The sequence below is a fragment of the Oncorhynchus gorbuscha genome, linkage group LG09, assembly GCF_021184085.1.
Source record: "Oncorhynchus gorbuscha isolate QuinsamMale2020 ecotype Even-year linkage group LG09, OgorEven_v1.0, whole genome shotgun sequence".
In the NCBI taxonomy this organism is placed as follows: Eukaryota; Metazoa; Chordata; class Actinopteri; order Salmoniformes; family Salmonidae; genus Oncorhynchus; species Oncorhynchus gorbuscha.
In genome coordinates, this window is record NC_060181.1 from 4,264,628 (window position 1) to 4,291,913 (window position 27,286).

The window sequence follows — 27,286 nt, forward strand, 5'->3', positions numbered from 1 at the left end:
AAATTCAGAAGAAGGATGATGCTCTTGAAGGCAGGCAGTCGGGCCGTGCGGGGGGTCAGGTGGGTGTATTGGCTTGATTATCTCATGCTCGAGGGGAGTAACCAGTGATCTAAATTCGTCAAGTTGGCGCGTCAGAACTCACAGAGCTGGCTAATCAGTTGGACATCATCTGCAATGATTCTGATCTCCCTCACTTTTACCTCCTTCCATCTCCTATCCTCCTCCCTCCCTCCTTCTCTTCTCCCCAGTTCTATCCAGCCTCGTTGTTCTATTTAACCTCTACAGTCCCCTCCTACCCTCTCCTCTCATCCTCCCATTGCCTACATCCCAGAAATAAATGAATGAAGATTGATTATCTTATTGAGCCGGGTGTCCGTGGAGACCGTGGTATTGATACCGGGGGTCCATGAGGACCGTGGTATTGAACTGGGGGTCCGTGGAGACCGTGGTATTGATACCGGGGGTATGTGGGGACCGTGGTATTGAACCGGGGGTCTGTGGAGACCGTGGTATTGATACCGGGGGTCCGTGGGGAGACTGTGGTATTGATGCCGGGGGTCCGTGGAGACCGTGGTATTGAGCCGGGAGCCGTGGAGACCGTGGTACTGACCCGGGGGTCTGTGGAGACCGTGATATTAAACCGGGGATCCGTGGGGACCGTGGTATTGAACCGGGGGTCCGTGGAGACCGTGGTATTGAGCCGGGGGTCAGTGGAGACCGTGGTATTGAACCAGGGGTCCGTGGGGACCGTGGTATTGAACCGGGGGTCCGTAGAGACCGTGGTATTGAACCGGGGGTCCGTGGGGACCGTGGTATTGAACCGGGGGTCCGTGGGGACTGAGGTTGTACGCGAGGTACGATAGAGCACTGCTGCTGTTGACTCGTCTCAATATAAATGAGTGTCAGAAACGTTTCAGACCTTGTCATCAAATCACTGCTTTAATCTAACTGTATATGGACAAGAAGAACGGAGCTTTAGAATTATATGAAGTGAATTGGATGTCATAAAATCAATAGCTTGGTAAAGACAAAACTGGTCCATATAAATACAGGCCTCTCCAATTGTGTTACAGTCTAGAAAAGGTGTCATTGTGCAAGAAAACAGACAAGGCTTCAGTTCCATCGTCATCGTATTGACAAAGGCTTCTACAACGTTAGTTTTGACCACGACCAACAGACTTATACAAATCAAATCAAGCGGTCTTTTACTGGCGCGGCGAAAAACTATGTTTACATTGCCAAAGCAAGTGAAATAGATTGTAAAACTAAAGTGCAATAAGCATCGCATGACATATGCCTTTACAAGGACCCAACCTATCATTTCAAACACAACCGGTAACGACATTTGACTTATTTTCTCTCCAATAGTCCAACATTTACATGAGATGTGGGCTGCAAGCATACAGGCTGTAGCTGGATACAGAACCACTGCTGGTGTGATGTGATGTATGGAGAGAGTTAGACTCTGTGATGTATGGAGAGAGTTAGACTCTGTGATGTATGGAGAGAGTTAGACTGTGATGTATGGAGAGAGTTAGACTCTGTGAAGTATGGAGAGAGTTAGACTCTGTGATGTGTGGTGAAAGTTAGACTCTGTGATGTGATGTATGGAGAGAGTTAGACTCTGTGATGTATGGAGAGAGTTAGACTCTGTGATGTATGGAGAGAGTTAGACTCTGTGATGTGTGGTGAGAGTTAGACTCTGTGATGTATGGAGATAGTTAGACTCTGTGATGTAATGTATGGAGAGAGTTAGACTCTGTGATGTGTGGAGAGAGTTAGACTGTGTGATGTATGGAGAGAGTTAGACTCTGTCATGTATGGAGAGAGTTAGACTGTGTGATGTATGGAGAGAGTTAGACTCTGTCATGTATGGAGAGAGTTAGACTCTGTGATGTATGGAGAGAGTTAGACTCTGTGATGTGTGGTGAGAGTTAGACTCTGTGATGTGTGGTGAGAGTTAGACTCTGTGATGTATGGAGAGAGTTAGACTCTGTGATGTGTGGTGAGAGTTAGACTCTGTGATGTATGGAGATAGTTAGACTCTGTGATGTAATGTATGGAGAGAGTTAGACTCTGTGATGTGTGGAGAGAGTTAGACTGTGTGATGTATGGAGAGAGTTAGACTCTGTCATGTATGGAGAGAGTTAGACTGTGTGATGTATGGAGAGAGTTAGACTCTGTCATGTATGGAGAGAGTTAGACTCTGTGATGTATGGAGAGAGTTAGACTCTGTGATGTGTGGTGAGAGTTAGACTCTGTGATGTGTGGTGAGAGTTAGACTCTGTGATGTGTGGTGAGAGATAGACTCTGTGATGTGTGGTGAGAGTTAGACTCTGTGATGTGTGGAGAGAGTTAGACTCTGTGATGTATGGAGAGAGTTAGACTCTGTGATGTATGGAGAGAGTTAGACTCTGTGATGTGATGTATGGAGAGAGTTAGACTCTGTGATGTATGGAGAGAGTTAGACTCTGTGATGTATGGAGAGAGTTATACTCTGTGATGTATGGAGAGAGTTAGACTCTGTGATGTGTGGTGAGAGTTAGACTCTGTGATGTATGGAGAGAGTTAGACTCTGTGATGTATGGAGAGAGTTAGACTATGTGATGTGTGGTGAGAGTTAGACTCTGTGATATCTGGAGAGAGTTAGACTCTGTGATGTATGGAGAGAGTTAGACTCTGTGATGTGATGTATGGAGAGAGTTAGACTCTGTGATGTATGGAGAGAGTTAGACTCTGTGATGTGTGGTGAGAGTTAGACTCTGTGATGTATGGAGAGAGTTAGACTCTGTGATGTGTGGTGAGAGTTAGACTCTGTGATGTATGGAGAGAGTTAGACTCTGTGATGTATGGAGAGAGTTAGACTCTGTGATGTGATGTATGGAGAGAGTTAGACTCTGTGATCTGTGGAGAGAGTTAGACTCTGTGATGTATGGAGAGAGTTAGACTCTGTGATGTATGGAGAGAGTTAGACTCTGATGTATGGAGAGAGTTAGACTCTGTGATGTATGGTGAGAGTTAGACTCTGTGATGTATGGAGAGAGTTAGACTCTGTGATGTATGGAGAGAGTTAGACTCTGTGATGTGATGTATGGAGAGAGTTAGACTCTGTGATGTGATGTATGGAGAGAGTTAGACTCTGTGATGTGATGTATGGAGAGAGTTAGACTCTGTGATGTATGGAGAGAGTTAGACTCTGTGATGTATGGAGAGAGTTAGACTCTGTGATGTATGGAGAGAGTTAGACTCTGTGATGTGTGGAGAGAGTTAGACTCTGTGATGTATGGAGAGAGTTAGACTCTGTGATGTATGGAGAGAGTTAGACTCTGTGATGTATGGAGAGAGTTAGACTCTGTGATGTATGGAGAGAGTTAGACTCTGTGATGTATGGAGAGAGTTAGACTCTGTGATGTGATGTATGGAGAGAGTTAGACTCTGTGATGTGGTGTATGGAGAGAGTTAGACTCTGTGATGTGTGGTGAGAGTTAGACTCTGTGATGTATGGAGAGAGTTAGACTCTGTGATGTATGGAGAGAGTTAGACTCTGTGATGTATGGAGAGAGTTAGACTCTGTGATGTATGGAGAGAGTTAGACTCTGTGATGTATGGAGAGAGTTAGACTCTGTGATGTATGGAGAGAGTTAGACTCTGTGATGTATGGAGAGAGTTAGACTCTGTGATGTATGGAGAGAGTTAGACTCTGTGATGTGATGTATGGAGAGAGTTAGACTCTGTGATGTGATGTATGGAGAGAGTTAGACTCTGTGATGTGTGGAGAGAGTTAGACTCTGTGATGTATGGAGAGAGTTAGACTCTGTGATGTATGGAGATAGTTAGATTCTGTGATGTATGGAGAGAGTTAGACTCTGTGATGTATGGAGAGAGTTAGACTCTGTGATGTATGGAGAGAGTTAGACTCTGTGATGTGATGTATGGAGAGAGTTAGACTCTGTGATGTATGGAGAGAGTTAGACTCTGTGATGTGATGTATGGAGAGAGTTAGACTCTGTGATGTATGGAGAGAGTTAGACTCTGTGATGTGTGGTGAGAGTTAGACTCTGTGATGTATGGAGAGAGTTAGACTCTGTGATGTATGGAGAGAGTTAGACTCTGTGATGTGTGGTGAGAGTTAGACTCTGTGATGTATGGAGAGAGTTAGACTCTGTGATGTATGGAGAGAGTTAGACTCTGTGATGTGATGTATGGAGAGAGTTAGACTCTGTGATGTGTGGTGAGAGTTAGACTCTGTGATGTATGGAGAGAGTTAGACTCTGTGATGTGTGGTGAGAGTTAGACTCTGTGATGTATGGAGAGAGTTAGACTCTGTGATGTGATGTATGGAGAGAGTTAGACTCTGTGATGTGTGGAGAGAGTTAGACTCTGTGATGTATGGAGAGAGTTAGACTCTGTGATGTGATGTATGGAGAGAGTTAGACTCTGTGATGTGTGGAGAGAGTTAGACTGTGTGATGTATGGAGAGAGTTAGACTCTGTCATGTATGGAGAGAGTTAGACTGTGTGATGTATGGAGAGAGTTAGACTCTGTCATGTATGGAGAGAGTTAGACTCTGTGATGTATGGAGAGAGTTAGACTCTGTGATGTGTGGTGAGAGTTAGACTCTGTGATGTGTGGTGAGAGTTAGACTCTGTGATGTGTGGTGAGAGTTAGTCTCTGTGATGTGTGGTGAGAGTTAGACTCTGTGATGTGTGGTGAGAGTTAGACTCTGTGATGTGTGGTGAGAGATAGACTCTGTGATGTGTGGTGAGAGTTAGACTCTGTGATGTGTGGAGAGAGTTAGACTCTGTGATGTATGGAGAGAGTTAGACTCTGTGATGTGTGGTGAGAGTTAGACTCTGTGATGTATGGAGAGAGTTAGACTCTGTGATGTATGGAGAGAGTTAGACTCTGTGATGTGATGTATGGAGAGAGTTAGACTCTGTGATGTATGGAGAGAGTTAGACTCTGTGATGTATGGAGAGAGTTAGACTCTGTGATGTATGGAGAGAGTTAGACTCTGTGATGTGTGGTGAGAGTTAGACTCTGTGATGTATGGAGAGAGTTAGACTCTGTGATGTATGGAGAGAGTTAGACTATGTGATGTGTGGTGAGAGTTAGACTCTGTGATATCTGGAGAGAGTTAGACTCTGTGATGTATGGAGAGAGTTAGACTCTGTGATGTGATGTATGGAGAGAGTTAGACTCTGTGATGTATGGAGAGAGTTAGACTCTGTGATGTGTGGTGAGAGTTAGACTCTGTGATGTATGGAGAGAGTTAGACTCTGTGATGTGTGGAGAGAGTTAGACTCTGTGATGTATGGAGAGAGTTAGACTCTGTGATGTATGGAGAGAGTTAGACTCTGTGATGATGTATGGAGAGAGTTAGACTCTGTGATGTGGAGAGAGTTAGACTCTGTGATGTATGGAGAGAGTTAGACTCTGTGATGTATGGAGAGAGTTAGACTCTGTGATGTATGGAGAGAGTTAGACTCTGTGATGTATGGAGAGAGTTAGACTCTGTGATGTATGGAGAGAGTTAGACTCTGTGATGTATGGAGAGAGTTAGACTCTGTGATGTGATGTATGGAGAGAGTTAGACTCTGTGATGTGATGTATGGAGAGAGTTAGACTCTGTGATGTGATGTATGGAGAGAGTTAGACTCTGTGATGTATGGAGAGAGTTAGACTCTGTGATGTATGGAGAGAGTTAGACTCTGTGATGTATGGAGAGAGTTAGACTCTGTGATGTGTGGAGAGAGTTAGACTCTGTGATGTATGAGAGAGATGTATAGAGTTAGACTCTGTGATGTATGGAGAGAGTTAGACTCTGTGATGTATGGAGAGAGTTAGACTCTGTGATGTATGGAGAGAGTTAGACTCTGTGATGTATGGAGAGAGTTAGACTCTGTGATGTATGGAGAGAGTTAGACTCTGTGATGTATGGAGAGAGTTAGACTCTGTGATGTAATGTATGGAGAGAGTTAGACTCTGTGATGTATGGAGAGAGTTAGACTCTGTGATGTATGGAGAGAGTTAGACTCTGTGATGTATGAGAGAGACTCTGTGAGTTAGACTCTGTGATGTATGGAGAGAGTTAGACTCTGTGATGTATGGAGAGAGTTAGACTCTGTGATGTATGGAGAGAGTTAGACTCTGTGATGTATGGAGAGAGTTAGACTCTGTGATGTATGGAGAGAGTTAGACTCTGTGATGTATGGAGAGAGTTAGACTCTGTGATGTATGGAGAGAGTTAGACTCTGTGATGTATGGAGAGTTAGACTCTGTGATGTAGACTCTGGATGTATGGAGAGAGTTAGACTCTGTTGATGTGATGTATGGAGAGAGTTAGACTCTGTGATGTATGGAGAGAGTTAGACTCTGTGATGTATGGAGAGAGTTAGACTCTGTGATGTGATGTATGGAGAGTTAGACTCTGTGATGTATGGAGAGAGTTAGACTCTGTGATGTATGGAGAGAGTTAGACTCTGTGATGTATGGAGAGAGTTAGACTCTGTGATGTATGGAGAGAGTTAGACTCTGTGATGTATGGAGAGAGTTAGATGTGATGTGTGGAGAGAGTTAGACTCTGTGATGTATGGAGAGAGTTAGACTCTGTGATGTATGGAGAGAGTTAGACTCTGTGATGTGATGTATGGAGAGAGTTAGACTCTGTGATGTATGGAGAGAGTTAGACTCTGTGATGTATGGAGAGAGTTAGACTCTGTGATGTGATGTATGGAGAGAGTTAGACTCTGTGATGTATGGAGAGAGTTAGACTCTGTGATGTATGGAGAGAGTTAGACTCTGTGATGTGTGGAGAGAGTTGACTCTGTGATGTATGGAGAGAGTTAGACTCTGTGATGTATGGAGAGAGTTAGACTCTGTGATGTATGGAGAGAGTTGACTCTGTGATGTATGGAGAGAGTTAGACTCTGATGTATGGAGAGAGTTAGACTCTGTGATGTGATGGATGAGAGTTAGACTCTGTGATGTATGGAGAGAGTTAGACTCTGTGATGTATGGAGAGAGTTAGACTCTGTGATGTATGGAGAGAGTTAGACTCTGTGATGTATGGAGAGAGTTAGACTCTGTGATGTGATGTATGGAGAGTTAGACTCTGTGATGTATGGAGAGAGTTAGACTCTGTGATGTATGGAGAGAGTTAGACTCTGTGATGTATGGAGAGAGTTAGACTCTGTGATGTATGGAGAGAGTTAGACTCTGTGATGTATGGAGAGAGTTAGACTCTGTGATGTGATGTATGGAGAGAGTTAGACTCTGTGATGTATGGAGAGAGTTAGACTCTGTGATGTATGGAGAGAGTTAGACTCTGTGATGTGATGTATGGAGAGAGTTAGTGATGGAGAGAGTTAGACTCTGTGATGATGTATGGAGAGAGTTAGACTCTGTGATGTATGGAGAGAGTTAGACTCTGTGATGTATGGAGAGAGTTAGATGTGATGTGTGGAGAGAGTTAGACTCTGTGATGTGTGGAGAGAGTTAGACTCTGTGATGTGTGGAGAGAGTTAGACTCTGTGATGTATGGAGAGAGTTAGACTCTGTGATGTGATATATGGAGAGAGTTAGACTCTGTGATGTATGGTGAGAGTTAGACTCTGTGATGTGTATGGAGAGAGTTAGACTCTGTGATGTGTGGTGAGAGGTAGACTCTGTGATGTGTGGAGAGAGTTAGACTCTGTGATGTATGGAGAGAGTTAGACTCTGTGATGTGATGTATGGAGAGAGTTAGACTCTGTGATGTGTGGAGAGAGTTAGACTCTGTGATGTATGGAGAGAGTTAGACTCTGTGATGTATGGAGAGAGTTAGACTCTGTGATGTATGGAGAGAGTTAGACTCTGTGATGTATGGAGAGAGTTAGACTCTGTGATGTGTGGAGAGAGTTAGACTCTGTGATGTATGGAGAGAGAGTTAGACTCTGTGATGTGATGTATGGAGAGAGTTAGACTCTGTGATGTGGTGTATGGAGAGAGTTAGACTCTGTGATGTGTGGAGAGAGTTAGACTCTGATGATGTAGACTCTGTGATGATGGAGAGAGTTAGACTCTGTGATGTATGGAGAGAGTTAGACTCTGTGATGTGTGGAGAGAGTTAGACTCTGTGATGTGATGTATGGAGAGAGTTAGACTCTGTGATGTATGGAGAGAGTTAGACTCTGTGATGTATGGAGAGAGTTAGACTCTGTGATGTATGGAGAGAGTTAGACTCTGTGATGTATGGAGAGAGTTAGACTCTGTGATGTGATGTATGGAGAGAGTTAGACTCTGTGATGTATGGAGAGAGTTAGACTCTGTGATGTATGGAGAGTTATGGATGGAGAGTTAGACTCTGTGATGTGATGTATGGAGAGAGTTAGACTCTGTGATGTATGGAGAGAGTTAGACTCTGTGATGAGTTAGACTCTGTGATGTAGAGAGTTAGACTCTGTGATGTATGGAGAGAGTTAGACTCTGTGATGTATGGAGAGAGTTAGACTCTGTGATGTATGGAGAGAGTTAGACTCTGTGATGTATGGAGAGAGTTAGACTCTGTGATGTGATGTATGGAGAGAGTTAGACTCTGTGATGTATGGAGAGAGTTAGACTCTGTGATGTGTGGTGAGAGTTAGACTCTGTGATGTATGGAAAGAGTTAGACTCTGTGATGTGTGGAGAGAGTTAGACTCTGTGATGTGTGGAGAGAGTTAGACTCTGTGATGTGTGGAGAGAGTTAGACTCTGTGATGTATGGAGAGAGTTAGACTCTGTGATGTGATGTATGGAGAGAGTTAGACTCTGTGATGTGTGGTGAGAGTTAGACTCTGTGATGTGTGGAGAGAGTTAGACTCTGTGATGTGTGGAGAGAGTTAGACTCTGTGATGTATAGAGATAGTTAGAATCTGTGATGTGATGTATGGAGAGAGTTAGACTCTGTGATGTATGGTGAGAGTTAGACTATGTGATGTGATGTATGGAGAGAGTTAGACTCTGTGATGTGTGGTGAGAGTTAGACTCTGTGATGTGTGGAGAGAGTTAGACTCTGTGATGTATGGAGAGAGTTAGACTCTGTGATGTGATGTATGGAGAGAGTTAGACTCTGTGATGTGTGGTGAGAGTTAGACTCTGTGATGTGTGGAGAGAGTTAGACTCTGTGATGTGTGGAGAGAGTTAGACTCTGTGATGTGTGGAGAGAGTTAGACTCTGTGATGTATGGAGAGAGTTAGACTCTGTGATGTGATGTATGGAGAGAGTTAGACTCTGTGATGTATGGTGAGAGTTAGACTATATGATGTGATGTATGGAGAGAGTTAGACTCTGTGATGTGTGGTGAGAGTTAGACTCTGTGATGTGTGGAGAGAGTTAGACTCTGTGATGTGTTGAGAGAGTTAGACTCTGTGATGTGTGGAGAGAGTTAGACTCTGTGATGTATGGAGAGAGTTAGACTCTGTGATGTGATGTATGGAGAGAGTTAGACTCTGTGATGTGTGGAGAGAGTTAGACTCTGTGATGTGTGGAGAGAGTTAGACTCTGTGATGTGTGGAGAGAGTTAGACTCTGTGATGTGTGGAGAGAGTTAGACTCTGTGATGTATGGAGAGAGTTAGACTCTGTGATGTGTGGTGAGAGTTAGACTCTGTGATGTGTGGAGAGAGTTAGACTCTGTGATGTATGGAGAGAGTTAGACTCTGTGATGTGTGGTGAGAGTTAGACTCTGTGATATATGGAGAGAGTTAGACTCTGTGATGTATGGAGAGAGTTAGACTCTGTGATGTATGGTGAGAGTTAGACTCTGTGATGTGATGTATGGAGAGAGTTAGACTCTGTGATGTATGGAGAGAGTTAGACTCTGTGATGTGTGGTGAGAGTTAGACTCTGTGATGTATGGAGAGAGTTAGACTCTGTGATGTATGGAGAGAGTTAGACTCTGTGATGTGATGTATGGAGAGAGTTAGACTCTGTGATGTGTGGTGAGAGTTAGACTCTGTGATGTATGGAGAGAGTTAGACTCTGTGATGTGTGGTGAGAGTTAGACTCTGTGATGTATGGAGAGAGTTAGACTCTGTGATGTGATGTATGGAGAGAGTTAGACTCTGTGATGTGTGGAGAGAGTTAGACTCTGTGATGTATGGAGAGAGTTAGACTCTGTGATGTGATGTATGGAGAGAGTTAGACTCTGTGATGTATGGAGAGAGTTAGACTCTGTGATGTATGGAGAGAGTTAGACTCTGTGATGTGATGTATGGAGAGAGTTAGACTCTGTTATGTGTGGAGAGAGTTAGACTCTGTGATGTATGGAGAGAGTTAGACTCTGTGATGTGTGGAGAGAGTTAGACTCTGATGTATGGAGAGAGTTAGACTCTGTGATGTATGGAGAGAGTTAGACTCTGTGATGTATGGAGAGAGTTAGACTCTGTGATGTATGGAGAGAGTTAGACTCTGTGATGTGATGTATGGAGAGAGTTAGACTCTGTGATGTGGTGTATGGAGAGAGTTAGACTCTGTGATGTGTGGTGAGAGTTAGACTCTGTGATGTATGGAGAGAGTTAGACTCTGTGATGTATGGAGAGAGTTAGACTCTGTGATGTATGGAGAGAGTTAGACTCTGTGATGTGTGGTGAGAGTTAGACTCTGTGATGTGATGTATGGAGAGAGTTAGACTCTGTGATGTATGGAGAGAGTTAGACTCTGTGATGTATGGAGAGAGTTAGACTCTGTGATGTATGGAGAGAGTTAGACTCTGTGATGTATGGAGAGAGTTAGACTCTGTGATGTATGGAGAGAGTTAGACTCTGTGATGTGATGTATGGAGAGAGTTAGACTCTGTGATGTATGGAGAGAGTTAGACTCTGTGATGTATGGAGAGAGTTAGACTCTGTGATGTGATGTATGGAGAGAGTTAGACTCTGTGATGTGTGGAGAGAGTTAGACTCTGTGATGTATGGAGAGAGTTAGACTCTGTGATGTATGGAGATAGTTAGACTCTGTGATGTATGGAGAGAGTTAGACTCTGTGATGTATGGAGAGAGTTAGACTCTGTGATGTGTGGAGAGAGTTAGACTCTGTGATGTGTGGAGAGAGTTAGACTCTGTGATGTGTGGAGAGAGTTAGACTCTGTGATGTATGGAGAGAGTTAGACTCTGTGATGTGATATATGGAGAGAGTTAGACTCTGTGATGTATGGTGAGAGTTAGACTATGTGATGTGATGTATGGAGAGAGTTAGACTCTGTGATGTGTGGTGAGAGGTAGACTCTGTGATGTGTGGAGAGAGTTAGACTCTGTGATGTATGGAGAGAGTTAGACTCTGTGATGTGATGTATGGAGAGAGTTAGACTCTGTGATGTGTGGAGAGAGTTAGACTCTGTGATGTATGGAGAGAGTTAGACTCTGTGATGTGTGGAGAGAGTTAGACTCTGTGATGTATGGAGAGAGTTAGACTCTGTGATGTGATGTATGGAGAGAGTTAGACTCTGTGATGTGGTGTATGGAGAGAGTTAGACTCTGTGATGTGTGGTGAGAGTTAGACTCTGTGATGTATGGAGAGAGTTAGACTCTGTGATGTATGGAGAGAGTTAGACTCTGTGATGTATGGAGAGAGTTAGACTCTGTGATGTGTGGTGAGAGTTAGACTCTGTGATGTGATGTATGGAGAGAGTTAGACTCTGTGATGTATGGAGAGAGTTAGACTCTGTGATGTATGGAGAGAGTTAGACTCTGTGATGTATGGAGAGAGTTAGACTCTGTGATGTATGGAGAGAGTTAGACTCTGTGATGTGATGTATGGAGAGAGTTAGACTCTGTGATGTATGGAGAGAGTTAGACTCTGTGATGTATGGAGAGAGTTAGACTCTGTGATGTATGGAGAGAGTTAGACTCTGTGATGTGATGTATGGAGAGAGTTAGACTCTGTGATGTGTGGAGAGAGTTAGACTCTGTGATGTATGGAGAGAGTTAGACTCTGTGATGTATGGAGAGAGTTAGACTCTGTGATGTATGGAGAGAGTTAGACTCTGTGATGTATGGAGAGAGTTAGACTCTGTGATGTATGGAGAGAGTTAGACTCTGTGATGTATGGAGAGAGTTAGACTCTGTGATGTGATGTATGGAGAGAGTTAGACTCTGTGATGTATGGAGAGAGTTAGACTCTGTGATGTGTGGTGAGAGTTAGACTCTGTGATGTATGGAAAGAGTTAGACTCTGTGATGTGTGGAGAGAGTTAGACTCTGTGATGTGTGGAGAGAGTTAGACTCTGTGATGTGTGGAGAGAGTTAGACTCTGTGATGTATGGAGAGAGTTAGACTCTGTGATGTGATGTATGGAGAGAGTTAGACTCTGTGATGTGTGGTGAGAGTTAGACTCTGTGATGTGTGGAGAGAGTTAGACTCTGTGATGTGTGGAGAGAGTTAGACTCTGTGATGTATAGAGATAGTTAGAATCTGTGATGTGATGTATGGAGAGAGTTAGACTCTGTGATGTATGGTGAGAGTTAGACTATGTGATGTGATGTATGGAGAGAGTTAGACTCTGTGATGTGTGGTGAGAGTTAGACTCTGTGATGTGTGGAGAGAGTTAGACTCTGTGATGTATGGAGAGAGTTAGACTCTGTGATGTGATGTATGGAGAGAGTTAGACTCTGTGATGTGTGGTGAGAGTTAGACTCTGTGATGTGTGGAGAGAGTTAGACTCTGTGATGTGTGGAGAGAGTTAGACTCTGTGATGTGTGGAGAGAGTTAGACTCTGTGATGTATGGAGAGAGTTAGACTCTGTGATGTGATGTATGGAGAGAGTTAGACTCTGTGATGTATGGTGAGAGTTAGACTATATGATGTGATGTATGGAGAGAGTTAGACTCTGTGATGTGTGGTGAGAGTTAGACTCTGTGATGTGTGGAGAGAGTTAGACTCTGTGATGTGTTGAGAGAGTTAGACTCTGTGATGTGTGGAGAGAGTTAGACTCTGTGATGTATGGAGAGAGTTAGACTCTGTGATGTGATGTATGGAGAGAGTTAGACTCTGTGATGTGTGGTGAGAGTTAGACTCTGTGATGTGTGGAGAGAGTTAGACTCTGTGATGTGTGGAGAGAGTTAGACTCTGTGATGTGTGGAGAGAGTTAGACTCTGTGATGTATGGAGAGAGTTAGACTCTGTGATGTGTGGTGAGAGTTAGACTCTGTGATGTGTGGAGAGAGTTAGACTCTGTGATGTATGGAGAGAGTTAGACTCTGTGATGTGTGGTGAGAGTTAGACTCTGTGATATATGGAGAGAGTTAGACTCTGTGATGTATGGAGAGAGTTAGACTCTGTGATGTATGGTGAGAGTTAGACTCTGTGATGTGATGTATGGAGAGAGTTAGACTCTGTGATGTATGGAGAGAGTTAGACTCTGTGATGTATGGAGAGAGTTAGACTCTGTGATGTATGGAGAGAGTTAGACTCTGTGATGTATGGTGAGAGTTAGACTCTGTGATGTGATGTATGGAGAGAGTTAGACTCTGTGATGTATGGAGAGAGTTAGACTCTGTGATGTATGGAGAGAGTTAGACTCTGTGATGTATGGAGAGAGTTAGACTCTGTGATGTGTGGAGAGAGTTAGACTCTGTGATGTGTGGAGAGAGTTAGACTCTGTGATGTGTGGAGAGAGTTAGACTCTGTGATGTATGGAGAGAGTTAGACTCTGTGATGTGATATATGGAGAGAGTTAGACTCTGTGATGTATGGTGAGAGTTAGACTATGTGATGTGATGTATGGAGAGAGTTAGACTCTGTGATGTGTGGTGAGAGGTAGACTCTGTGATGTGTGGAGAGAGTTAGACTCTGTGATGTATGGAGAGAGTTAGACTCTGTGATGTATGGAGAGAGTTAGACTCTGTGATGTGATGTATGGAGAGAGTTAGACTCTGTTATGTGTGGAGAGAGTTAGACTCTGTGATGTATGGAGAGAGTTAGACTCTGTGATGTGTGGAGAGAGTTAGACTCTGATGTATGGAGAGAGTTAGACTCTGTGATGTATGGAGAGAGTTAGACTCTGTGATGTATGGAGAGAGTTAGACTCTGTGATGTATGGAGAGAGTTAGACTCTGTGATGTGATGTATGGAGAGAGTTAGACTCTGTGATGTGGTGTATGGAGAGAGTTAGACTCTGTGATGTGTGGAGAGAGTTAGACTCTGTGATGTATGGAGAGAGTTAGACTCTGTGATGTATGGAGAGAGTTAGACTCTGTGATGTATGGAGAGAGTTAGACTCTGTGATGTGTGGAGAGAGTTAGACTCTGTTGATGTGATGTATGGAGAGAGTTAGACTCTGTGATGTATGGAGAGAGTTAGACTCTGTGATGTATGGAGAGAGTTAGACTCTGTGATGTATGATGACTCTGTGATGAGAGAGTTAGACTCTGTGATGTATGGAGAGAGTTAGACTCTGTGATGTATGGAGAGAGTTAGACTCTGTGATGTATGGAGAGAGTTAGACTCTGTGATGTATGGAGAGAGTTAGACTCTGTGATGTATGGAGAGAGTTAGACTCTGTGATGTATGGAGAGAGTTAGACTCTGTGATGTATGGAGAGAGTTAGACTCTGTGATGTATGGAGAGAGTTAGACTGATGTGAGTTAGACTCTGTGATGTATGGAGAGAGTTAGACTCTGTGATGTATGGAGAGAGTTAGACTCTGTGATGTATGGAGAGAGTTAGACTCTGTGATGTGTAGACTCTGTATGGAGAGAGTTAGACTCTGTGATGTATGGTGAGAGTTAGACTATGTGATGTGATGTATGGAGAGAGTTAGACTCTGTGATGTGTGGTGAGAGGTAGACTCTGTGATGTGTGGAGAGAGTTAGACTCTGTGATGTATGGAGAGAGTTAGACTCTGTGATGTGATGTATGGAGAGAGTTAGACTCTGTGATGTGTGGAGAGAGTTAGACTCTGTGATGTATGGAGAGAGTTAGACTCTGTGATGTATGGAGAGAGTTAGACTCTGTGATGTATGGAGAGAGTTAGACTCTGTGATGTATGGAGAGAGTTAGACTCTGTGATGTAGACTCTGTGTATGGAGAGAGTTAGACTCTGTGATGTGATGTATGGAGAGAGTTAGACTCTGTGATGTGTATGGAGAGAGTTAGACTCTGTGATGTATGGAGAGAGTTAGACTCTGTGATGTATGGAGAGAGTTAGACTCTGTGATGAGTTAGACTCTGTGATGTATGGAGAGAGTTAGACTCTGTGATGTGTGGTGAGAGACTCTGTGATGATGTATGGAGAGAGTTAGACTCTGTGATGTATGGAGAGAGTTAGACTCTGTGATGTATGGAGAGAGTTAGACTCTGTGATGTATGGAGAGAGTTAGACTCTGTGATGTATGGAGAGAGTTAGACTCTGTGATGTGATGTATGGAGAGAGTTAGACTCTGTGATGTATGGAGAGAGTTAGACTCTGTGATGTATGGAGAGAGTTAGACTCTGTGATGTATGGAGAGAGTTAGACTCTGTGATGTGATGTATGGAGAGAGTTAGACTCTGTGATGTGTGGAGAGAGTTAGACTCTGTGATGTATGGAGAGAGTTAGACTCTGTGATGTATGGAGAGAGTTAGACTCTGTGATGTATGGAGAGAGTTAGACTCTGTGATGTATGGAGAGAGTTAGACTCTGTGATGTATGGAGAGAGTTAGACTCTGTGATGTATGGAGAGAGTTAGACTCTGTGATGTGATGTATGGAGAGAGTTAGACTCTGTGATGTATGGAGAGAGTTAGACTCTGTGATGTGTGGTGAGAGTTAGACTCTGTGATGTGTGGAAAGAGTTAGACTCTGTGATGTGTGGAGAGAGTTAGACTCTGTGATGTGTGGAGAGAGTTAGACTCTGTGATGTGTGGAGAGAGAGTTAGACTCTGTGATGTATGGAGAGAGTTAGACTCTGTGATGTGATGTATGGAGAGAGTTAGACTCTGTGATGTGTGGTGAGAGTTAGACTCTGTGATGTGTGGAGAGAGTTAGACTCTGTGATGTGTGGAGAGAGTTAGACTCTGTGATGTATAGAGATAGTTAGAATCTGTGATGTGATGTATGGAGAGAGTTAGACTCTGTGATGTATGGTGAGAGTTAGACTATGTGATGTGATGTATGGAGAGAGTTAGACTCTGTGATGTGTGGTGAGAGTTAGACTCTGTGATGTGTGGAGAGAGTTAGACTCTGTGATGTATGGAGAGAGTTAGACTCTGTGATGTGATGTATGGAGAGAGTTAGACTCTGTGATGTGATGTATGGAGAGAGTTAGACTCTGTGATGTGTGGTGAGAGTTAGACTCTGTGATGTGTGGAGAGAGTTAGACTCTGTGATGTGTGGAGAGAGTTAGACTCTGTGATGTATGGAGAGAGTTAGACTCTGTGATGTGATGTATGGAGAGAGTTAGACTCTGTGATGTATGGTGAGAGTTAGACTATGTTATGTGATGTATGGAGAGAGTTAGACTCTGTGATGTGTGGTGAGAGTTAGACTCTGTGATGTGTGGAGAGAGTTAGACTCTGTGATGTGTTGAGAGAGTTAGACTCTGTGATGTGTGGAGAGAGTTAGACTCTGTGATGTATGGAGAGAGTTAGACTCTGTGATGTGATGTATGGAGAGAGTTAGACTCTGTGATGTGTGGTGAGAGTTAGACTCTGTGATGTGTGGAGAGAGTTAGACTCTGTGATGTGTGGAGAGAGTTAGACTCTGTGATGTGTGGAGAGAGTTAGACTCTGTGATGTATGGAGAGAGTTAGACTCTGTGATGTGTGGTGAGAGTTAGACTCTGTGATGTGTGGAGAGAGTTAGACTCTGTGATGTATGGAGAGAGTTAGACTCTGTGATGTGTGGTGAGAGTTAGACTCTGTGATATATGGAGAGAGTTAGACTCTGTGATGTATGGAGAGAGTTAGACTCTGTGATGTATGGTGAGAGTTAGACTCTGATGTGATGTATGGAGAGAGTTAGACTCTGTGATGTATGGAGAGAGTTAGACTCTGTGATGTGTGGTGAGAGTTAGACTCTGTGATGTATGGAGAGAGTTAGACTCTGTGATGTATGGAGAGAGTTAGACTCTGTGATGTGATGTATGGAGAGAGTTAGACTCTGTGATGTGTGGAGAGAGTTAGACTCTGTGATGTATGGAGAGAGTTAGACTCTGTGATGTGTGGAGAGAGTTAGACTCTGTGATGTATGGAGAGAGTTAGACTCTGTGATGATGTATGGAGAGAGTTAGACTCTGTGATGTGTGGAGAGAGTTAGACTCTGTGATGTATGGAGAGAGTTAGACTCTGTGATGTGATGTATGGAGAGAGTTAGACTCTGTGATGTATGGAGAGAGTTAGACTCTGTGATGTATGGAGAGAGTTAGACTCTGTGATGTGATGTATGGAGAGAGTTAGACTCTGTTATGTGTGGAGAGAGTTAGACTCTGTGATGTATGGAGAGAGTTAGACTCTGTGATGTGTGGAGAGAGTTAGACTCTGATGTATGGAGAGAGTTAGACTCTGTGATGTATGGAGAGAGTTAGACTCTGTGATGTATGGAGAGAGTTAGACTCTGTGATGTATGGAGAGAGTTAGACTCTGTGATGTGATGTATGGAGAGAGTTAGACTCTGTGATGTGGTGTATGGAGAGAGTTAGACTCTGTGATGTGTGGTGAGAGTTAGACTCTGTGATGTATGGAGAGAGTTAGACTCTGTGATGTATGGAGAGAGTTAGACTCTGTGATGTATGGAGAGAGTTAGACTCTGTGATGTGTGGTGAGAGTTAGACTCTGTGATGTGATGTATGGAGAGAGTTAGACTCTGTGATGTATGGAGAGAGTTAGACTCTGTGATGTATGGAGAGAGTTAGACTCTGTGATGTATGGAGAGAGTTAGACTCTGTGATGTATGGAGAGAGTTAGACTCTGTGATGTATGGAGAGAGTTAGACTCTGTGATGTGATGTATGGAGAGAGTTAGACTCTGTGATGTATGGAGAGAGTTAGACTCTGTGATGTATGGAGAGAGTTAGACTCTGTGATGTGATGTATGGAGAGAGTTAGACTCTGTGATGTATGGAGAGAGTTAGACTCTGTGATGTATGGAGAGAGTTAGACTCTGTGATGTATGGAGATAGTTAGACTCTGTGATGTATGGAGAGAGTTAGACTCTGTGATGTATGGAGAGAGTTAGACTCTGTGATGTGTGGAGAGAGTTAGACTCTGTGATGTGTGGAGAGAGTTAGACTCTGTGATGTGTGGAGAGAGTTAGACTCTGTGATGTATGGAGAGAGTTAGACTCTGTGATGTGATATATGGAGAGAGTTAGACTCTGTGATGTATGTGAGAGTTAGACTATGTGATGTGATGTATGGAGAGAGTTAGACTCTGTGATGTGTGGTGAGAGGTAGACTCTGTGATGTGTGGAGAGAGTTAGACTCTGTGATGTATGGAGAGAGTTAGACTCTGTGATGTGATGTATGGAGAGAGTTAGACTGTGATGTGTGGAGAGAGTTAGACTCTGTGATGTATGGAGAGAGTTAGACTCTGTGATGTGTGGAGAGAGTTAGACTCTGTGATGTATGGAGAGAGTTAGACTCTGTGATGTGATGTATGGAGAGAGTTAGACTCTGTGATGTGGTGTATGGAGAGAATTAGACTCTGTGATGTGTGGTGAGAGTTAGACTCTGTGATGTATGGAGAGAGTTAGACTCTGTGATGTATGGAGAGAGTTAGACTCTGTGATGTATGGAGAGAGTTAGACTCTGTGATGTGTGGTGAGAGTTAGACTCTGTGATGATGTATGGAGAGAGTTAGACTCTGTGATGTATGGAGAGAGTTAGACTCTGTGATGTATGGAGAGAGTTAGACTCTGTGATGTATGGAGAGAGTTAGACTCTGTGATGTATGGAGAGAGTTAGACTCTGTGATGTGATGTATGGAGAGAGTTAGACTCTGTGATGTATGGAGAGAGTTAGACTCTGTGATGTATGGAGAGAGTTAGACTCTGTGATGTATGGAGAGAGTTAGACTCTGTGATGTGATGTATGGAGAGAGTTAGACTCTGTGATGTGTGGAGAGAGTTAGACTCTGTGATGTATGGAGAGAGTTAGACTCTGTGATGTATGGAGAGAGTTAGACTCTGTGATGTATGGGAGAGTTAGACTCTGTGATGTATGGAGAGAGTTAGACTCTGTGATGTATGGAGAGAGTTAGACTCTGTGATGTATGGAGAGAGTTAGACTCTGTGATGTGATGTATGGAGAGAGTTAGACTCTGTGATGTATGGAGAGAGTTAGACTCTGTGATGTGTGGTGAGAGTTAGACTCTGTGATGTATGGAAAGAGTTAGACTCTGTGATGTGTGGAGAGAGTTAGACTCTGTGATGTGTGGAGAGAGTTAGACTCTGTGATGTGTGGAGAGAGTTAGACTCTGTGATGTATGGAGAGAGTTAGACTCTGTGATGTGATGTATGGAGAGAGTTAGACTCTGTGATGTGTGGTGAGAGTTAGACTCTGTGATGTGTGGAGAGAGTTAGACTCTGTGATGTGTGGAGAGAGTTAGACTCTGTGATGTATAGAGATAGTTAGAATCTGTGATGTGATGTATGGAGAGAGTTAGACTCTGTGATGTATGGTGAGAGTTAGACTATGTGATGTGATGTATGGAGAGAGTTAGACTCTGTGATGTGTGGTGAGAGTTAGACTCTGTGATGTGTGGAGAGAGTTAGACTCTGTGATGTATGGAGAGAGTTAGACTCTGTGATGTGATGTATGGAGAGAGTTAGACTCTGTGATGTGTGGTGAGAGTTAGACTCTGTGATGTGTGGAGAGAGTTAGACTCTGTGATGTGTGGAGAGAGTTAGACTCTGTGATGTGTGGAGAGAGTTAGACTCTGTGATGTATGGAGAGAGTTAGACTCTGTGATGTGATGTATGGAGAGAGTTAGACTCTGTGATGTATGGTGAGAGTTAGACTATGTTATGTGATGTATGGAGAGAGTTAGACTCTGTGATGTGTGGTGAGAGTTAGACTCTGTGATGTGTGGGAGAGTTAGACTCTGTGATGTGTGGAGAGAGTTAGACTCTGTGATGTGTGGAGAGAGTTAGACTCTGTGATGTATGGAGAGAGTTAGACTCTGTGATGTGATGTATGGAGAGAGTTAGACTCTGTGATGTGTGGTGAGAGTTAGACTCTGTGATGTGTGGAGAGAGTTAGACTCTGTGATGTGTGGAGAGAGTTAGACTCTGTGATGTATGGAGAGAGTTAGACTCTGTGATGTATGGAGAGAGTTAGACTCTGTGATGTGTGGTGAGAGTTAGACTCTGTGATGTGTGGAGAGAGTTAGACTCTGTGATGTATGGAGAGAGTTAGACTCTGTGATGTGTGGTGAGAGTTAGACTCTGTGATATATGGAGAGAGTTAGACTCTGTGATGTATGGAGAGAGTTAGACTCTGTGATGTATGGTGAGAGTTAGACTCTGTGATGTGATGTATGGAGAGAGTTAGACTCTGTGATGTATGGAGAGAGTTAGACTCTGTGATGTATGGAGAGAGTTAGACTCTGTGATGTATGGAGAGAGTTAGACTCTGTGATGTATGGTGAGAGTTAGACTATGTGATGTGATGTATGGAGAGAGTTAGACTCTGTGATGTATGGAGAGAGTTAGACTCTGTGATGTATGGAGAGAGTTAGACTCTGTGATGTATGGAGAGAGTTAGACTCTGTGATGTGTGGAGAGAGTTAGACTCTGTGATGTGTGGAGAGAGTTAGACTCTGTGATGTGTGGAGAGAGTTAGACTCTGTGATGTATGGAGAGAGTTAGACTCTGTGATGTGATATATGGAGAGAGTTAGACTCTGTGATGTATGGTGAGAGTTAGACTATGTGATGTGATGTATGGAGAGAGTTAGACTCTGTGATGTGTGGTGAGAGTTAGACTCTGTGATGTGTGGAGAGAGTTAGACTCTGTGATGTATGGAGAGAGTTAGACTCTGTGATGTGATGTATGGAGAGAGTTAGACTCTGTGATGTGTGGAGAGAGTTAGACTCTGTGATGTATGGAGAGAGTTAGACTCTGTGATGTATGGAGAGAGTTAGACTCTGTGATGTATGGAGAGAGTTAGACTCTGTGATGTATGGAGAGAGTTAGACTCTGTGATGTGTGGAGAGAGTTAGACTCTGTGATGTATGGAGAGAGTTAGACTCTGTGATGTGATGTATGGAGAGAGTTAGACTCTGTGATGTGGTGTATGGAGAGAGTTAGACTCTGTGATGTGTGGTGAGAGTTAGACTCTGTGATGTATGGAGAGAGTTAGACTCTGTGATGTATGGAGAGAGTTAGACTCTGTGATGTATGGAGAGAGTTAGACTCTGTGATGTGTGGTGAGAGTTAGACTCTGTGATGTGATGTATGGAGAGAGTTAGACTCTGTGATGTATGGAGAGAGTTAGACTCTGTGATGTATGGAGAGAGTTAGACTCTGTGATGTATGGAGAGAGTTAGACTCTGTGATGTATGGAGAGAGTTAGACTCTGTGATGTGATGTATGGAGAGAGTTAGACTCTGTGATGTATGGAGAGAGTTAGACTCTGTGATGTATGGAGAGAGTTAGACTCTGTGATGTATGGAGAGAGTTAGACTCTGTGATGTGATGTATGGAGAGAGTTAGACTGTGATGTGTGGAGAGAGTTAGACTCTGTGATGTATGGAGAGAGTTAGACTCTGTGATGTATGGAGATAGTTAGACTCTGTGATGTATGGAGAGAGTTAGACTCTGTGATGTATGGAGAGAGTTAGACTCTGTGATGTATGGAGAGAGTTAGACTCTGTGATGTGATGTATGGAGAGAGTTAGACTCTGTGATGTATGGAGAGAGTTAGACTCTGTGATGTGTGGTGAGAGTTAGACTCTGTGATGTATGGAAAGAGTTAGACTCTGTGATGTGTGGAGAGAGTTAGACTCTGTGATGTGTGGAGAGAGTTAGACTCTGTGATGTGTGGAGAGAGTTAGACTCTGTGATGTATGGAGAGAGTTAGACTCTGTGATGTGATGTATGGAGAGAGTTAGACTCTGTGATGTGTGGTGAGAGTTAGACTCTGTGATGTGTGGAGAGAGTTAGACTCTGTTATGTGTGGAGAGAGTTAGACTCTGTGATGTATGGAGATAGTTAGAATCTGTGATGTGATGTATGGAGAGAGTTAGACTCTGTGATGTATGGTGAGAGTTAGACTATGTGATGTGATGTATGGAGAGAGTTAGACTCTGTGATGTGTGGTGAGAGTTAGACTCTGTGATGTGTGGAGAGAGTTAGACTCTGTGATGTGTGGAGAGAGTTAGACTCTGTGATGTGTGGAGAGAGTTAGACTCTGTGATGTATGGAGAGAGTTAGACTCTGTGATGTGATGTATGGAGAGAGTTAGACTCTGTGATGTGTGGTGAGAGTTAGACTCTGTGATGTGTGGAGAGAGTTAGACTCTGTGATGTGTGGAGAGAGTTAGACTCTGTGATGTGTGGAGAGAGTTAGACTCTGTGATGTATGGAGAGAGTTAGACTCTGTGATGTGATGTATGGAGAGAGTTAGACTCTGTGATGTATGGTGAGAGTTAGACTATGTGATGTGATGTATGGAGAGAGTTAGACTCTGTGATGTGTGGTGAGAGTTAGACTCTGTGATGTGTGGAGAGAGTTAGACTCTGTGATGTGTGGAGAGAGTTAGACTCTGTGTTGTGTGGAGAGAGTTAGACTCTGTGATGTATGGAGAGAGTTAGACTCTGTGATGTGATGTATGGAGAGAGTTAGACTCTGTGATGTGTGGTGAGAGTTAGACTCTGTGATGTGTGGAGAGAGTTAGACTCTGTGATGTGTGGAGAGAGTTAGACTCTGTGATGTGTGGAGAGAGTTAGACTCTGTGATGTATGGAGAGAGTTAGACTCTGTGATGTGTGGTGAGAGTTAGACTCTGTGATGTGTGGAGAGAGTTAGACTCTGTGATGTATGGAGAGAGTTAGACTCTGTGATGTGTGGTGAGAGTTAGACTCTGTGATATATGGAGAGAGTTAGACTCTGTGATGTATGGTGAGAGTTAGACTCTGTGATGTGATGTATGGAGAGAGTTAGACTCTGTGATGTATGGAGAGAGTTAGACTCTGTGATGTATGGAGAGAGTTAGACTCTGTGATGTATGGAGAGAGTTAGACTCTGTGATGTATGGTGAGAGTTAGACTATGTGATGTGATGTATGGAGAGAGTTAGACTCTGTGATGTATGGAGAGAGTTAGACTCTGTGATGTATGGAGAGAGTTAGACTCTGTGATGTATGGAGAGAGAGAGAGTTAGACTGTGATGTGATGTATGGAGAGAGTTAGACTCTGTGATGTGTGGAGAGAGTTAGACTCTGTGATGTACAGAGATAGTTAGACTCTGATGTATGGAGAGAGTTAGACTCTGTGATGTGTGGAGAGAGTTAGGCTCTGTGATGTATGGAGAGAGTTAGACTCTGTGATGTATGGAGAGAGTTAGACTCTGTGATGTATGGTGAGAGTTAGACTCTGTGATGTATGGAGAGAGTTAGACTCTGTGATGTATGGAGAGAGAGAGTTAGACTCTGTGATGTATGGAGAGAGTTAGACTCTGTGATGTGATGTATGGAGAGAGTTAGACTCTGTGATGTACGGAGAGAGTTAGACTCTGTCATCTACTAGTCAGTATAGTGTGAGGCTCTGGTGCCTCTCAATGGGAGGACAGGGTAACTGCTGCTGGTGGCTGGCAACACTACAGGGGGGAGGAGGATGGTCATGATACTGTTTCTTTAGAATAACCTGTATGAACTGCTTTGAAGGCCCACATTCGAGCCGTCTTCCTTGGTATTTTATAATACGGTGATGTATTATAATATGAAACACTGCTTTTGGAAATGGGGGGGAAGGGGGCATGGTAATAGGCTGTGTGTTTGTCATTACTCTTCACTCATAAGAGAGGTGTAACTTCTCCGTTCCAAAAAAGAAGGGAAAAAAGCACTAGAACTATCCACATCACTATATCGTCAATCCACATAAAGCGGTAATATATATAATATATAATATAAACCGTTGTTTTCAATTGGATGTATTGATGAAGAGTTAACCCCTTGTTATTCGAAGTGTGTCAATGATGTTTAAGGATCGTAAGGACAACGCTAGTGCCCTAGCTTGAGGAAAGCTTGAGAATGTGTTTGTGTGTGTGTGTGTGTGTGTGTGTGGGGGGGGGGCTGAAAGCTATCTAGACCCGAGTCATAGAAATACAATAACATAGAATCAATTTGATTCTGTGATCTAAGGGATGTGATTACATGCAGAGGAAGTGTCATACACAGCTAAGACATAAAGCCTTGTCCATTAAGCGCCACACATCCACAGAACATCCACAGAATATCCTCAGAACATCCACAGAACATCCTCAGAACATCCACAGAGCATCCTCAGAACATCCACAGAACATCCACAGAACATCCTCAGAACATCCACAGAACATCCTCAGAACATCCACAGAACATCCACAGAACATCCACAGAACATCCTCAGAACATCCACAGAGCATCCTCAGAACCATCTCAGAGTATCCACAGAACATCCACAGAACATCCACAGAACCATCTCAGAACATCCACAGAACATCCTCAGAACCATCTCAGAACATCCACAGAACAACCACAGAACCATCTCAGAACATCCACAGAACATCCACAGAACATCCACAGAACCTCCTCAGAACATCCACAGAACATCCACAGAACCTCCTCAGAACATCCACAGAACATCCACAGAACATCCACAGAACATCCACAGAACCATCTCAGAACATCCACAGAACATCCTCAGAACCATCACAGAACATCCACAGAACATCCACAGAACCTCCTCAGAACATCCACAGAACATCCACAGAACCTCCTCAGAACATCCACAGAACATCCACAGAACATCCACAGAACATCCACAGAACCAGCGGGCAAGGGAACGGTAGCGTTGGCCAAACTGGACGTATGGTGGTAAATTAGGGGGGTGGCATGTTGAAAGCCAATCGTCAATATGAACTGAGATCAGTGTGCATGTCCCTTGGTCTGTCTCCTCTATAGACCGGAGCGATTTATATGACAAAGCAAGATTTATGATGATACGATGCAAAACAGGCAGATTTATTGATGAGTGCGCTAAAACAGCCATGCAATGCATTAATTATTGTGTTATAAGACGTGTTGTATAGCAACCCACTGCGGAGCATGTGACTGCTGTGCATCCCAAAATGGCACCCTATTCACTATTATACTACACTAATTTTGACCAGATTCCTATGGCACCCTATTCCCTATATATTGTGCACTACTTTAGACCAGACCCCTTATGGCACCCTATTCCCTATATAGTGCACTACTTTAGACCAGAACCCTATATATTGTGCACTACTTTAGACCAGAGCCCTATGGCACCCTATTCTCTATATATTGTGCACTACTTTAGACCAGAGCCCTATGGCACCCTATTCCCTATATAGTGCACTACTTTAGACCATAATTCTGGGCACTGGTCAACAGTAGTAATAGAGAAGAGGGTGCCATTTTGGACAAATCTTATATTTAACTGACCGTCTAAACTTCCACCCTACTCTGTCCTTATCTCCCTCTATAAATAGTCTCTGTATCCATAGAATCATGATACCCAGCCAGGCAGTGGTTAAACCTGGGGTTGTCATTGTGTCATTCCAGGTGTCTATTGCAGCTGCACATCCACAGCTGTGAACAATGTAAAGGGTAGTTGGGAGACTGTTGTCCTATATGTTCACCTAACAACCTGACAATAACACCCGAATAACAGGCTACCCATCACATCTGACAAAGAAGAGTGAACTATTGCCATCACATGTGCTTTGTTGAATGCCGAGGGTAGTTGGGACACTGTTGCTCTGTTTGTCAACTGTACATACAATTCAACATAAACATCATAGTTGTGCTTTTGAGTCCATGTCGAATGGAATTGTGTAAATGTCCCCGTCAAGCACACACACACACACGCGCGCGCGTCTGGCTTTCGTACCTATACAATACTGTTGAAAGTTTCCTGATAGATTCAGCACCACGGACAGCTAAGGGTCAATAACCCATTCATTTTACCTTGCGGAGAACGTATAGGCAAAGCAAAGATAACCATACTTTTAGGCGGAGTAAAACTATCCTTTGAGATGGTTAAAATAAGAGAATGATAAGAAATGCCCAATACACATAATTACATCATGAGATACAGACGTTCAGCCCGTACTCGCGTAGACCACCTAAACCGATTCACTGGCGTCTCACCACCGAATCAAGTCCCAACGCCGACAGAACTACCCATTCCGACTGACAGTTACACGGTTGTATCTCTTCTCCCGCCATTATCATATTTCCTTTCATTTCATGAAGAAAAAAAACACACACATTCGATTAATGAAATTCGGTGCTTCTCCTGTCCACAGAACATGGAGTGAGACACCACCGCAGAGCTCGCTGTTCTGAGCATTCCACTGTGTCAGAAAACACGGAAATCCACCCACACCCACATCAATCATAGGCTAACGGTCCCACTTGGAATGAAAAGGGACGTGCATTACCGGCTAAATCATTAGTTTGGTATTCTGGCAGTGAGCGGGACCAATGTTGCGGCTACTCTCTCCATCGTGTATTTAATATCCAACACAGCAGCAGCAGCAGCAGTTAGAGGAGGGAAACTTACCCTCAATACCCTTAACCGAGGCTGAGGCTGAGGCTGCCAATAGCCCCATAAACAAGAACAGAACCCGGTTCCAATGGCGCGCTGCTACTCCTGCCTTCATTAGCTCAAAAATCCGTATTCCGTGCACTTTCCTTGGCCAGGTCCTGGTATGCCTGCTAATACATCTGCATGCTGTCCTCCGAACGTGCCCGGTAATGTGTCCGGTTCCGTCCCGGTTCGAAGAGGCGGTCATGGCAGGTGTGTTTTTTTGTTGTTGTTCGGGGGCAGCTGGCACGTTTTATTAGACGGGTTTAGAAAGAAGGTTCACTTGGTAGTGGTGTTCGGCGCTGAGAGAAATCCCAATGCATCGAGGCTCGGCACCGACAACAGGACTGAACCATGTCATGCGGACCGCGGGGTTAGCAGAATCTATCTCACAGGAGGAGGATTCTCACACGGAGAAGGAGGTGAGGGGGAGAGAAAACCCCAGAGCCCACTCAGCCCAGGCGGGGAGCGGGGGGGGGGGGCAAAGTGGTGACTTATCTATCCATAGGAAACATTCACACAAATCCCTCGTCCACTCCAAATGTTACAT

The 27,286-nt window shown here is 43.7% G+C and overlaps 1 protein-coding gene across 1 annotated transcript in view; it reads right to left on the reverse strand.

The window, feature by feature from the left end:
* The window catches only part of LOC124042645 (CUB and sushi domain-containing protein 1-like), an 842,040-nt gene extending 814,993 nt beyond the window's left edge, over positions 1-27,047 (reverse strand). Inside the window, 1 exon segment of the mRNA XM_046360721.1 lies at positions 26,722-27,047. Within this exon segment, the coding sequence (XP_046216677.1) occupies positions 26,722-26,944 (223 nt within the window). The 5' untranslated portion in view covers positions 26,945-27,047.
* Between the last annotated feature and the right edge of the window lie 239 nt (positions 27,048-27,286).